This window comes from Drosophila eugracilis, unplaced genomic scaffold (assembly GCF_018153835.1).
Source record: "Drosophila eugracilis isolate 14026-0451.02 unplaced genomic scaffold, ASM1815383v1 contig_408, whole genome shotgun sequence".
Lineage (NCBI taxonomy): Eukaryota > Metazoa > Arthropoda > Insecta > Diptera > Drosophilidae > Drosophila > Drosophila eugracilis.
In genome coordinates, this window is record NW_024573270.1 from 310702 (window position 1) to 324318 (window position 13617).

Below are 13617 nucleotides of genomic sequence, written 5' to 3' on the forward strand. Positions count from 1 at the left end.
CTCGGCTTGGTTTTGATTTCGATTTCGTTTTTTTTTTTTAGGTTTCAGTTTTTGAATTTTGGCAGGGAGCGTTGTTGGTATATTTGATTTTCCACTAGGTTGGTTGAGCATTAATTTAGTCGAAATAATAATATATAGCATATAGATATGTTATATATGAGAGGGGGGGGATCGAATAAAATGAAAGCAAATAGAGTGAAAGGGAATAAATAAATAAATCAATTTTACAATTCTGTTGGGCAAACAATAATAATGTATGACAAAATGATTGAAAATGTATTTTTCTACTCACCCTGTTACCTACGAGGACTGACTGACCTACCACATGAGGTGGTTGTTTTTCCCTCATTTTCCAAACAGCCATCGTTTGTGGGCGTTGAAGGATTTTTCTATCAATGTGGTTATTCTAATAATTAAAGTAATTATTCATTAAAAACTAATTCAGATGATTGGAAAATATGGATAAATATATATATTTAGATAGAATTACGATTTGGGATTACGATTTCGCAGAGCTACCCCCAAGTTATTTTGCCCCCCCAAAGTGACATTTTCAGGCATTGTTTGTTAAATGCAAAACAATTTCTCAATCTAAGTGGCCCAATCCTCAATCCAACATCCACCAGCCACTTCACCTTCTTGCCCTGCCTTGTTTTCTTCGTTTTTTTTAAACCCCTCTTGCTATGTCTTATCAAATCACCTTTTGCCTCTTCGTTTGGGGCAATAATAAAAGAAATAAAAAAAAAAAGAGGAGGGCCAAAGGAAGTACAACAAAGCAATCGGAAGCAGCGGAAATCAACGGCAAACAAAAGCCAAACACAGTCGAGTCGCGCTTCTGACTGCAGCCAGAAAATGTCCCATTTCCATTTTCATTTTCATTTCCATTCCAACTGTAGCCAGCCAGTCAGGCAGCCAGGCTAGCAACAGCAGCAGCAGCCACCCCACCCGCACGCTTTTCACGCCACTCCGCGGGGCGTTTTCTCCTGTTGCTGCTGCCGCTGACAGTTTTCTTTTGCTCTGCCCGCTTTGGGATTTTTCTCGTTTTGTCTTTTCTTTGGTCGCGTGCGCGCGCGAAAATTAGGAAAATATTTTTTTTTTTCTTTTTTGTTGTATTATTTTTTCCGCCTTCTATTTTTTTTTTTTTTGATTTTATTCTCAGCATCAAATAAGCGGATTTCAATTTCAATGCCGAATCAAAGTGGCGGCATGTTATTTGGTAGGCGGCAAGCAAGTGGGCGGGGCAGATGTTTGGATGAGGGGAAGGTTTCTGTCAGTCGCAGGACGACAATGATAATAGGGGGAGAAGGCACAGAACAGACGCAGAATGCAATGTCGCCTTTTTGGGCAAAAGGAAAGTTTATGGCTATTTAAAAGGCCGAAATTTGGCTTATTTACAAGGCAGGGGGAGATAGGTATCGAGACACTCAAAGAAATAAGTTGTTAAATGTAGAAGAAAAAGATTTAATTTTAAGTTAAGATCTAGATGGGATGAATCAAAGGTATCCACAAGGGAAGGCATACAATACTGGTTAACTTAAGTAAGTACTTAAGTAAGTATGTACTTAAGTAAGTAAGTACTTAAGTAAGTAAGTACTTAAGTAATATAGTGTACTAAAATAGTATAGTAAGCATAACTAGAATAGTGATCTAGTATAGATTTTTTAGATACTATCTTTAGTTTGATTTTTAATCTTCTTACTGCATATTTTTGGTATATTAAAAGAAGGTCAATTTGATATTATTTCTTAAGCCAAAAATTTAAATCAAATAAACTAATTCCTAAGGATTATAGATTATATCTGATAGTTACATTAACTTATATTATGTTGATAAAACATAGCTTATAACTACATTAACTTTTAGAATATGCTATAATGCTATACACTCGAGAGGGATTACCTAAAACTTTAAGTTTAAAAATCTTATCAAAAGGAACACTTAATCTTATCTTTTTTTTTTCTAACTGGAATATCTAAGCTTCTGCATGGCCAAAGGCAAATGGTTGAAAAAAATGTACTTTTCTTCACCCCACAAATATGTTTTCTTTTTTTTTTTTTTTTTAGAATAAACCCCCTTTGATATGACTGCCGCGCCCGTAAACAATAAAATATTAATTATTTTGCCCGCAATATCGATTCCCTGTTTCCTCTCCACTGGGTCACCCACCCCCCAGGCATTCCCAAAGTCCGTTGCCTGTTTTCATTCTTGATATAAATTTCCTTCTTCTTTTTTTTTTTTATATTCCTCTTGTTGGATTTTCCTTGCAGCTTTTATTTGTATTTGATGTAGTGGTTGTTGTAGTTGCGGTTTCCCACTCCTGCTGCTCTGCTCCTTCTGCTGTTATCGTTGTTGTTGTTGTTATTGTTGTTGTTGTTGTTGTTTTAAATCCATTAGGATATGACAACCCCCTGGTTAAATTCAATTAAATTGTTTTCTCTTTGGGTTTACATTTCTTGGCAACTTTATAATTGTTTCATGTGTTTAAACCACTGCCGCCGTTGGAAAAGCCGCCAAGGAATGGCACAAGTAGTGGGAAAGAGAAAGGGAAAAGGGAAAAGGGAAAGGGGACAAGGGACAAGGCGAAGGCAAACGTTAAGGGATATAATATGGGTGGAGGAAAGGAGAATATGGGACAAAGGGACGGACTACGAACAACGGACCAACGGACTGAGGACGATGGGCAACTGGGGACCAAGACGCCGGGACGACGCTGGGACGACGCCAAGGCGGAAAGCCAAGAAGCGCAGCATAAGAAATGTGTGTACGTACGACTGACTGGGCCTGGCTCTCTGGCCAAGGTAAGGGCATCAGGATCGAGGGGATCAGGAGAGCACAGATTCGTAGCTGTTTTGTACCAGAGAATGGAGAACGAAGTTTTCAGTAGCCTCGAGAGATTTTCCTGTTTTCTTTACGCTTTTTTTTTTTTTTTTTTTTTTTAACCGCCCCCGCCCTCTAGGTTTTTCTGTGTTTCTGGGAGACCTGGTCTCTGCCGTTTGCCGTTGTTGTTTCGTAAAATAATCAACGAAAACGAGAAAAAAATTATATGGAATAAAAATTGAAAGTAACTCGGAAATAAATAATAAAGCAAAGACAAGGCAGGCAGGCAGTGGAGATTTTAAGATTTTGTTTAACAATTTGCGAAAGAAAGCCAAAAAGTTGTAGACTTGCAGATTAATAAATGTAAAAATTCAAATTTAATTATAATAAATTTACAAACTCTGAATCATTATTGAGATTTTAAACCATGAAAAGGTGATGTTTTGAATGTTTTTTTATATTTTTCATTTTGGTAGATTTTCAGTAGATTTCCGAATTTTTACTGTACTTTTAAAGTCTCTTCACTCACACCTTGAAAGCCAGTCAGAGTTTGTCACTGGATTCGGGATTTCGTTCCCCTCGGAAACATATTTTCGAGCATTCCATCTTGAACATGTGCTTGCTTGTGCTTTGGTTTATTCAGCCACCAAACCCACGCCACACCACCCCAACCCCACCCCGTTTGCTGCACTTCACCCTCGTTCATTTATTTCCCGGTTTATTTTTTTGGACAGTCACAAAGTTGCCGGTAGCCAGTTCGCGAAATCACAACAACAACCAAACACATTCACAAATTTCCAAAAGAAACAAAACCCTCTGCCGAAGCAGGAGGAGTTACATTTTTACATGTGGTGACGGTGACGGTGACTGTGACGGTGACTGTGACGTCGACATCACCGGCGGCTGACGGACCAGAAAATAAGCATCCTGGTGCTCATTCCAGGACTTTCTCCTCCACCTTGATGTGCTATGTCCGTCCCTTCTCCTTCTCCAATGCCACCGCTTCTGGTGATGTTGATGTTTTTGGCGTGCGGTAAATGGCAAGGCCGAGCTAGCGGTGGCCCTCAAAACCCATCCCCCAGCCCCCAGCCACATCGCATCAACCCCAGCGGGGCAGAACCAAATCCAGGAAAAGCATTTTGTTTCTTGGCTGGCTGGCTGGCTGGCTGGCAGTCACCGCGCAAATGTTACAAATATTTGAAATATTTAAAATGGCAGCACACGCACACACACCTTACACATACCTATGCTTATGTATGTGGCTCAAGTGTGTGGGTGGAGTGGGGTGGCCCAAAAAGTTTCTCATCGAGACCTTTTTGCATTATTAATGGCAAATTTCAATTAGCCTTTTGCACTAAACGCAGCCAAGCGCGAGGTCAGACTAAAAAGTTGTTCATAAACTAGTCAGTCACAAGCATAAATAATTCAAAGTCTTTTAGTTTTGATTTGGGGTGGGGGGTCAATCGGAACTGGGAAATTATAAAATCATTTAAGATTTCCTTTAAGTTTTCAATTTAGGAGTATAAATCTTAATCGGTATGGAATCTTTGGCTTAACAAATCAAGTTTTGATTGATTTTCGTAAAGAAAAATTACAAGTTTTCTAATCGAAATGAAGTTTTCTTATCAACTAGCAAGAAAGACTATTACCAGTTAGCTGATAAATCAGTTTGGTTCGATAATGGTTTATAGATTAATATCTATATATCCGCCCTCGCTAATGCCAATTTCATGTTTTTGTTTTGTTTAGCAGGAAAGTCGAATTCTGAAAGCGAGTGTGTGATGGGTGTGTAGGTAGGTGTACACCTGTGGACATATTTTAAAGCTGAATAGGCAAAAGAAGGTGATTCCCTTTCCTTACTTCAAAGAGCATTTTGGGTTTACATAGAACCAAATTATAATGGAAACCTGGGCCCTAAAATGAATGATATTTCAACATTAATTTTAATAAAATCCCCAATTTAAAATTGGTTTTTAATCGATCCACAACTTTAGTATAGATATAAATACAAAATGTATTAATATTTAGTCTTGGTTAGTTAAGCATTTAAGTAGTAATATTACATAAATAGAATGTCTTTTCTGCGAGTGTTGTAATACCAGCCTCCACATGTACTCCCTTGGGCGTGTGTTGTGTGTGTGTGTGTAGAGGTAAGCACTTCCGCTTCCGCTTTCATGTCGGTGGTCGTCTACTCCGTCCCACACTCTGCTCACTCATTTTTTGGGGGCCAAAAATGAACACATGAAATGAAAGATAAGCAAACCCAAAATCAGCAGAGGTTTTTCACGAGAGGTAGGAAAAGTTACCAGCTTACTTACCAACCAAACCACCCACCCACCCACTCACCTCGTTGGCCCGCACAGATCTCTAAATTATTTAGGGATAATTTGAGTGTGTGCAGCAGCATTTTTGTTATGATTGTGATTGTGATTGTGATTGTGATTGCTCTGCTGCTGCATTCATATTTACATATGTCCACCAGCTGAAAGAATGAAAACTCTCTCACTCTCTGCCTTTTCTCTCTCTCTATGAAAATGTAACAAAAGAAAAGCCAGGCGAGTGGGAAAACTGCTGTGGTTGGATGCATGTTGAAATGTCTTTGGTTATTTTGTGGTTTTTGTGGTATTTCTATGACTGCTGTGCGTGTATGAGCAGGCGAATGTGTTGCCTTGCCTTGCCTTCACCTTTTTGACCAGAAGCTGCCTGGCTTGCCTTGCCACACAAAGCGATCCTAAGCGATATCCTATCCTTTTCAATGAGAAATGAGAAAAGTTTTTAAAATTGTAATTGTGTGTTTTTTTGAATATTATTTATTTGAATAAATAAATTTGTATGTTGAGTGTAGATTTTCATTAAGGCAAACATATAAGTTAGTTTAAAACATATTTTTTATAATTTAATTATTTTGGATTGTCTTTGGCGAATTGGAGAATCCTTGGGTGGGTTGTGGGTGTTCTTGTTAGTTATTAGTAGGGGTAACCCTAGTAGGGGTTCTTCTTCTTTATCATTGTTATCATATTCACTCACTCATTGTATTCATAAATGCCATCGTCATTTTGGTTAACAATATCATCCAAATAATTATCATCAAATTCATTTTGATCGAAATCCTGATAGTTCTGATTAATAACAAAATTCTGAAAACCTCTAATATCATTAGCAATATCATAATAATCATCATTATCATCAACAACATCATCGTCATCATCATCATCATCATCATCATCAGTATCAGTCATTTCATCAGCATAAATCCCATTAACGTCATTATCACCATCGTTGTCATTATTAGCATTATTAGCATTATCAGCATTATCAGCAACATTATCGTCATCATCTTCATCATCACTTTGATCATTATCGATAAAAACGCTGGGTAAACGTTCATCAATGATTATTGAATCGTCATTCAAAATACCGCTATCGGGCGTCACAACCATAATATTAAGTCCAACTAGCACTGGAAATGTTAAATTCGGATGCAAGGTCATAAGGTTATGTGGATGATTCTTATATAGATTTATCATCACCACCTCCGTTGTCTGAGACAATAGACCATGACGCTCATTATTGATCGAGGTTACCCGAGTACGGATTAGAAACTTCATATTTGGCTTTAGAGTGCGAAAGTGATTGTGATTGTCGCGATATAGACGCCTTATGGTTAATCTCTTATTAATTAGGGTAACATTGATATGCATACCAAAGCGAAAACCATCCCATACCCATGAATGAAAATGTGGATCGTCGATCAGGTACCCAAATCTCATACTCGTTCCCAAGAAATCCGCATAGTCCATATCATGTGGTGTGCAATTTCCCATACCCTGATCGATACGCAAACATGTTACCCAATGATTGCGGATGACATTGCTAAGCCATTCCTTTGGCAAAATATTATCTTTAACGATTATTTCGAGATTAATAATGTCGTAGGCCAAATGTTGTATTCGCAATTTCTGAAAGATGGGCAAAAATTGACGACCCTCGTATGAGTTCAAGAATGCTGATTCCATTTTTCGGCTAGTGAAGAACTTCATCTGAAGGACATCCACTTCGAGCATATGGACTAATTCACTTTGATTGCCATTGCTTAATTTTGATATAAAATCCGGATTTAAAGTCACATAAATCCATGTACGGAGTGTACAATATAGGGCCATCTCCTGGGTTATATACAAATCGGGATGCCAAACAAGTTGAGTCATTAGATCAATTGAGATCTGTCCTAGCAAATATGGTCGACTCCCATGAACGATAATTAAGTTGAGTAGAAGCCATTTAAAGGTCAAGCTCTTCAAGTCTGTCAATTCATACATACAGGCGGCATTGTGTAATGCTGCCCCCGTTTCCGGGGCAATGGCATCAATCATCTCCTCGCTGCATCTCTCAACAAGATCATCCAAGAGTAGGAAACGTGCTGTCGCCAGTATATTGATCAATGTCGACATATTCATATCGATTTCAGAACAATACAACGATCCCAAAACGGCATTCAAGCTGCTTTGGGTAATATTTGGATCGGTAATTCTTAAGTGCAAAACGCTTTGATATGAGTCGCGCCACGATCCATTGAAGGTTACATCAAAGTATTTGCTCTGTCGTAGGTATAGCTTGTGGAGTTTCCATACTTTACCCAGTGCTACGATGGCCACATCGGAGTCTTTGCCTTCGCAAAATAGTTTCTCATATATGTACTTTGAAGCATACTCGAGCCTTCGGATTTTGGGTGGAGGTGGTGTTGTTGCTGCAACCTCTTCATCCGAATCCTCGTTGTCGTTGTCGTTGTCGTTGTCGTTATCGTTGTCGTTGTCGTTGTCGTTGCTGTTGTCCACCTCGATGTACCTGCGCTTGGTGGGCAAGGTATGTACAGCCCGCTCTACATTCGATTTCATAACACTCAACAGCTGACCCATGGTTCTGTCCACAAATTCTGCAAGAAAGTTGTTGAGTTTGTTATTCTTGTTGCAAATGTCTAAAGTCTTTAATTTTTACCTTCTTTAGGTTTGAATTTAAGTTTTTATTTAAAAAAAAATTCACTCGAACTGAAGTCGTTAATGCAACGCAAAAAATTCTCGTTTTATAGTCCCCGAACTTTCCAGAAGCTTGTCAATTGTCAATTGTGAAAAAAATGTGACGAGCACATTTTGTATGGTTGCCTTGCTATTTCGGCGTTTTCGTAGACCCACCAAAGTTGCCAGATGTTTTTTTAAATTTTTTTTTGGTTTACCTTTAAATTAGGAAATTAGAGTTGTAGCTTAAAGGGTTTTGTTTTTATCGGATTCAAATTGAAAAAGAGAAAGTTGTTTAGATTTTAAGGTCCATATGGTTGGGGTGTTCTTTCTTTTGAAATCTTACCATTCTTTGGGGGCAGTCTCTGGACTTGGTTCACATTCCTCGTTGTCTTTGTTTTTGGTTCCCTTTCCTGCACAAGCCAAGAGTGCTCCCATTCCTGGCTCTTATCCTTGGCCATCATCAGCGTTGTCGTTGTCGTCGTTGTTGTCGTCGTTGTTGTCGTCGTTGTCGTGGTGGTTGTGCGGCTCCTGCGGCAAATTAAAATTAGTTGTTTACTTTGTGCAACATAAACAAATAAGCGCGACGTCCAGGACCAGAATACCTACCCACCGTTCACTGTCCTCTGCTCCATTCATCTCATCCAGATGATTCAGAGATAGGAGAGACTGGAGACTGGAGACTGGCGACGGCGACGGCTCCGTTAAGTTGAGTCCATCGAAGCATTAAAAAGAAATCATTTATCAGAGCTGCAGACGAGTCCAGGATGGGAGAAGCTGTAACTGCAGCAAATGCAAATTGAAAACAGAAAGGAGGGGAACAAGAATGCCAACAAGACGTGGGCAGAGGGGTTGAGATGAGCTTGAGATGAGGGCGGCCACTGGCTGGTGCAATTCCAAATGGAATCTGTCATAATTCGCTGGCAGAGAGCACTTGAACGGACCCCTCAAGAGGTTGCAACAAATCTGTTTTACTTCCTTTTTTTTATGGAATGTTTCTCGATTTTTTTCCCCCCAAAACAAAATCAGTTTATTGCTCCTAATTTTGGGAATAATTTTGATGTTACACCTAATCCCCATGAAATCCCCACTGCGGCATCTTGGATCCAAAAGAGAGATTGTGTTATCTTATCGCGCTATATCTTTCTAGATCGTTTACGTTTTCTCAATATGATTAAAATTTAATCATATACGAAATATAAATTTATCATTTTATCAACCACAATATTAAATTAAAGTGAAAAATGATGAAGGGGAAGATATCAAGATCATAATGATTGGTTTTTGGCTTTCAATCTTGTTTATAGACAAGTCTAGATTTGGATTTGCTAATGATTAAAACGTAATAAAAAGCATTTAATTCAAACGACTTATCTCATTTAATGATGGATTAGAGCTTATCGTCTATCGTATTTTTAACTTGAATTGAATGAAAGATTTTCGATAAAGTGACATATGGGGAAATTGGAATTTAATTTATGGTTTCTTGAATTGCTTCTTTTCATTGGCTTTGGCGGCAGCCTCCTGGAATTCGATGGCCCGTTTCTTGGCCTGCTCATAGATGGGCATCAATTGGCCAGTCTCGCCCAGTTGCTTTAATAGCTCAACGATGAACGGCAAATAGTTGTGGCGACGTCTTAGATTCTCCTGACGATAGCGACGCTTCTTCTCCTGCTCGTATGCCACATAGTTCCTTAGGGTAGCAATCTCCGATTGACGCTCGCTATGACTCAATGACGATGGTAAATGGACAAGCAATTGGATTTGACGTTCATACGAACGTTGACGATCCGATACCAGGGCCATAAGATTAAAATGTATCTCACCGACGCTATACCGTTGCATGCGTCCCTCAATAATCGGACGCACCACATCGAGCCAGTTTTGATTCTTACCCACTTCGCCCAGCTCGATGGGTCCCTTGTGCAATCCGTCCAGCTCATAGAGGCGTCCATTTATTGGCATATAACCAACAAAATGATAGGCATCGTCCTCCTCTATGACAGTCTGATGGTTATCCATTTCGAAGAGAACGGGTCGAGCAAAAGAGTTATGGACTTGGCGAATCTTTTGCTCGTTGCCTAGGTACAGGCCTCTAGTTTCCGGATCAAGATTCTGGCATAAGGCTTTGAAACTATTTAAAGTATTACCCAAATCGATGTCTGGATGGCGAAGATTTAATAGAAGGCATAACAGAGCCTGGGTAGCACAGGCATTGGTGACGACCTGTCGTGCAAAGAATATATCACTACGATCCATGACAACGCGACCCACGGGCTTGTCGTCATTCAACCATTTGAAGAGGAAAATTAAGCCATGTATAGGTTCCAAATGCCGGAAAGCCTCTGGATCCAAGGTCCAAATCTCCTCCACTTGAGCACCGGTACAGCCGAAGCCTCGAATTAGCTCAGTGAAGACACCCGGATCGCTCTCAATCAGGCACCACTCGTTGTCGGGCTCTGTACGAGATTTTTCGGGAATTAACAATTCCAGTTTTGGTTTCTTTGCTTCGGACATGGTTTCAAGAATTTAAAATTTGCCTTTCGCTTCGCTGCGTTAAATATGTTTTTTGTAATTTTGTAAATTTGAACAAAATTTGTTTTAGCTAGGCAACTGAAACGACAAGCTGACAAGCTCTTTTTTTTTTATATATATTTTTTGGCATTTGACGTTTGTTTGACTTTATTGTGACAAATGAAATTGAGGAGAATATTCATGACTATTCGATTAATTGACTGCTGATTTTCGATGATTTTTCATTTTACACACACACACACACATCCCTTACAGCAATTTGCAATGCAAAAAGAGTTTGCAACATTTTTCTCATTGGGGTGATTCACTGAAAGGGGCGATGATTTTTGTTGTTTTTTTTAAGCTACTTTACTTTAGGGATTTATTTATGATCTTAGCATAAGCTGGCGGAACAGCTCTCCCATCTTATCATCATTTCTCATTATTAATCTTATCAATTTGTGTTATTTCCAAGAAGCACGCTTTTAAAATTAGAAGGAAGCCACTTTATTTTTGTTTTGGCTTTTAATTACCCCGTCGTCGTCGTCGTCGTCGACGTCTGAAGATTAAAATTATATCGCACGAACTCTGGTTAAAGAGAAAACTTTCCTTTCAAATTCGAATGGCGTCAATTGGCAAGGCGGCTTATCTCTAATGTTGACCTATTTAACCTTTTGAAATTGGTCTTTCAAGGAAGAATGGAAACCCTTTCTGGCAGCCACTCTTCTATCCCTTAGCCAGTCATGATTTCGGCCATCTCAGCCAATGAACGGCAATTGACCATTCTCCGAATGAAATAAGCCCTAATGAGCCGCAATCGATCAACTTTGCTGATATGTGGCTCACCCTAATGCTTCTATATATCCTCCTCACTGTCTCTGTATCGCTGTATCATGGGCGTTAGCGTTGGCGTTGGCATGGGCGGGATACTCTGAGGGACGTGGCAAATGGCGTCGCATCGCCAGGGGATTAACAGAGGGAGTAGCAGGGGCAGCCACCGCCTGAGGGATAATAAGTGCATTGGAGCATCAAATCAATAAAACGCGCACAGTGCCTGCCTGCCTGCCTGCCCATGGTGTGCGACACACACACACACTCTCGCATGGGACATGGGACATGTGAGGATTGTGCGGGTCCCCCGCCCTGCCCCCACACACACACACACATTGCCACAAAGAATTCGCTGCATCAGTGGCTGCAATTGCGAAACATTGTTAATTTATGCAAATTTAGCCAACGCCGTTCGCTTTGTGAAACGCCAATGAGGCAAGAGAGTCGAGCAACCGCCGTCGCCGCTGCTGTTGCTGCTCCACTAGGAAGCCTCAGCACCACTGCGACCACCATTGGCCAAAGCCGCGACCACAGCGCCAACAACATTAACGGAGGAGCTGCTGCTGCTGCTGTTGCTGCTGTAGCTGCCACTGTAAAGGTGGAAGCTATCTACCTTCCGGTTGCCGTTGCATAATTTGACCCAGCACCTTGCCCTATTTGCATGCCTCCTCCCCAACATTCGTATCTCCCCCCAATACCCAGCTGTAGACCTCAAAAAGCCTATTTGGGTTTGGGTCGTCCACTCCAGTTTCGAGAGAATTAGCCTAGCCAGAAAGTTTCTCATCGGTGGCCACTCTGGCAGTCAAAATATTACAATGAAATAATTCGAAGGGCTAGAAATGGAAAGAGAGATATATATTAGATCAGAAGTATATAATGATAGCAGAAGGGTTTTGCCAACAGCAAGTCTAAATTTTAATCACAGTGTATACATATTTGATAATACAAATATCAAATATATATACGAATGGCTAACTGTATTTATTGTGTTGTCTAGACACACGAAAACCGCAATTTGACTGCGCGCCTGCATTGCATTTTCCAATTTTTCATTTTTTCCACCTCGTTTTCTGTTTTTTTTTTTTTTTTTTTTTTTTTTTGTACAGCTTAACCGCATTAATGGGCGTAAAAAAAAAAAAGTTAAGCAAATTCCACTTAATTGTTCAATTTTCATGGAATTTTGCCAGTACACAGGCGCACTCAAAGGGCATATGCAATAGGCCAGGGACATGGGATAGCGACACGGGACAGGGCAAAGTTCAAAGGGTGTAACGGTTAAGGGGGGGGAGTCTTTCATGGGATTCATGACAGATGTTAAGCGCACCTTTCGACCTCCGGGGAGTAATGTATACGGCAGGTGTCCATTTCATATGGTAATTGCGGCTTCAGGGGCGGGGGGAGCGGAATCAATCGTGGATTTCTTGACAAGGGAAGAAGTCTACTTAATGTAACTCTCTCTCTCTCTCTCTCTTAATTTGATTTATAAAACTATTTGTAATATCCACTAAGTGGTGTGAAAATGAACATTTTTGAAATGATTTTAAATTCTATTTAATCATTATAAAATTTATATTTCCAAGACTACAAGTTTGCCATTTAAAAACATAACAAACAAGCACATGCTTGGTGTCGTTGGGCCACTTGATTGTACTGCTCTGGTCTTAGTGCATCAACGTTCAGCAATATAATATATAATATAATGCATATATTAGTCATAAGTATATCCTTCAACTGTATAATCTGTGTAAGAGATGGCTCGTGTTTGGAAATGTAAAGCAGCCCAAGATTATACAATTTCGTGGGAGATTACAGTTGAGTGATACTTGAACTCTGAAATGTCCGGCCTTTGGTTGTAAATTTCAAGGGCGGGCCACCCACCTACCGCCTCTTATACAATATCATTTTTTTGGATTCCTTCCCTCATCTGTCACGATCTGTCCCAGATGATATGCATTTGGGAGAGACAGCAGATCACAGCTAAAGGCGTCGTAATCTTAAAAAGAAAGAAACGAAGATTTGCCTGCGTCATTGGCGAAGAAAACTGCACTCGGAGAAACTCTCGGGACGGACCTCGACCCCGCGCTAGAATCGGATTGAGTGAAATGGAATATGGACTGAAGAAGAAAGCTAAGACTAAAAAAGACTCGTTGTCGTCGTCCGTGGGTCTGTTTGTAGGTCTGCTGCTCGCTCGGTTTTTAATATCTATTCTGTTCTGTTCTGTTCTTATTGTGTTTATTCAACTAGCTGGGGGCAAATAAAGCAAAGACTCCAGTCAACGGAAATGCGCAGCCCGCTTTATCAACATTTACCTTGTTGGCCGCCGCTAGTGAGTGCCTGGGCCACAAGATTAAGATTACGTATTTTGGCAGTCAAAACAATTGGCCGGGAAACAATGTTATTTAAAGTGGTCTAATGATAGATAACAAGGCTGACTCATCATAAT

The 13617-nt window shown here is 40.0% G+C and overlaps 2 protein-coding genes across 4 annotated transcripts; both read right to left on the bottom strand.

Annotated features, from left to right (window-relative positions):
* Positions 1-5329: 5329 nt before the first annotated feature.
* Positions 5330-8598, bottom strand: LOC108103916 (protein germ cell-less-like). 3 transcript variants are annotated; one of them, XM_041818872.1, is made up of 4 exons: positions 8439-8598; positions 8176-8360; positions 7813-8047; positions 5330-7750 (listed from the first exon to the last, which is right to left on the bottom strand). In XM_041818872.1, the coding sequence occupies exon 4, from the start codon at positions 7731-7733 to the stop codon at positions 5841-5843; it is 1893 nt and encodes a 630-aa protein (XP_041674806.1). In that variant the 5' UTR covers positions 7734-7750; positions 7813-8047; positions 8176-8360; positions 8439-8598; the 3' UTR covers positions 5330-5840. The 3 variants fall into 3 exon arrangements, with proteins under 3 accessions (XP_041674806.1, XP_017065153.1, XP_017065155.1); XM_017209664.2 differs by having other exon boundaries at positions 7813-8074; XM_017209666.2 differs by lacking the exon at positions 5330-7750 and having other exon boundaries at positions 7830-8074.
* A 597-nt stretch (positions 8599-9195) lies between these two features.
* Positions 9196-10469, bottom strand: LOC108103918 (ubiquitin carboxyl-terminal hydrolase isozyme L5). The gene has a single exon (XM_017209667.1). It carries the CDS (start codon positions 10344-10346, stop codon positions 9306-9308), a length of 1041 nt encoding a protein of 346 aa, XP_017065156.1. The 5' UTR covers positions 10347-10469; the 3' UTR covers positions 9196-9305.
* Between the last annotated feature and the right edge of the window lie 3148 nt (positions 10470-13617).

Excerpts from the sequence above, each read along its gene's own strand:
- LOC108103916 (XM_041818872.1), bottom strand. The coding sequence starts at position 7,733 with ATGGGTCAGCTGTTGAGTGTTATGAAATCGAATGTAGAGCGGGCTGTA.
- LOC108103918 (XM_017209667.1), bottom strand. The coding sequence starts at position 10,346 with ATGTCCGAAGCAAAGAAACCAAAACTGGAATTGTTAATTCCCGAAAAA.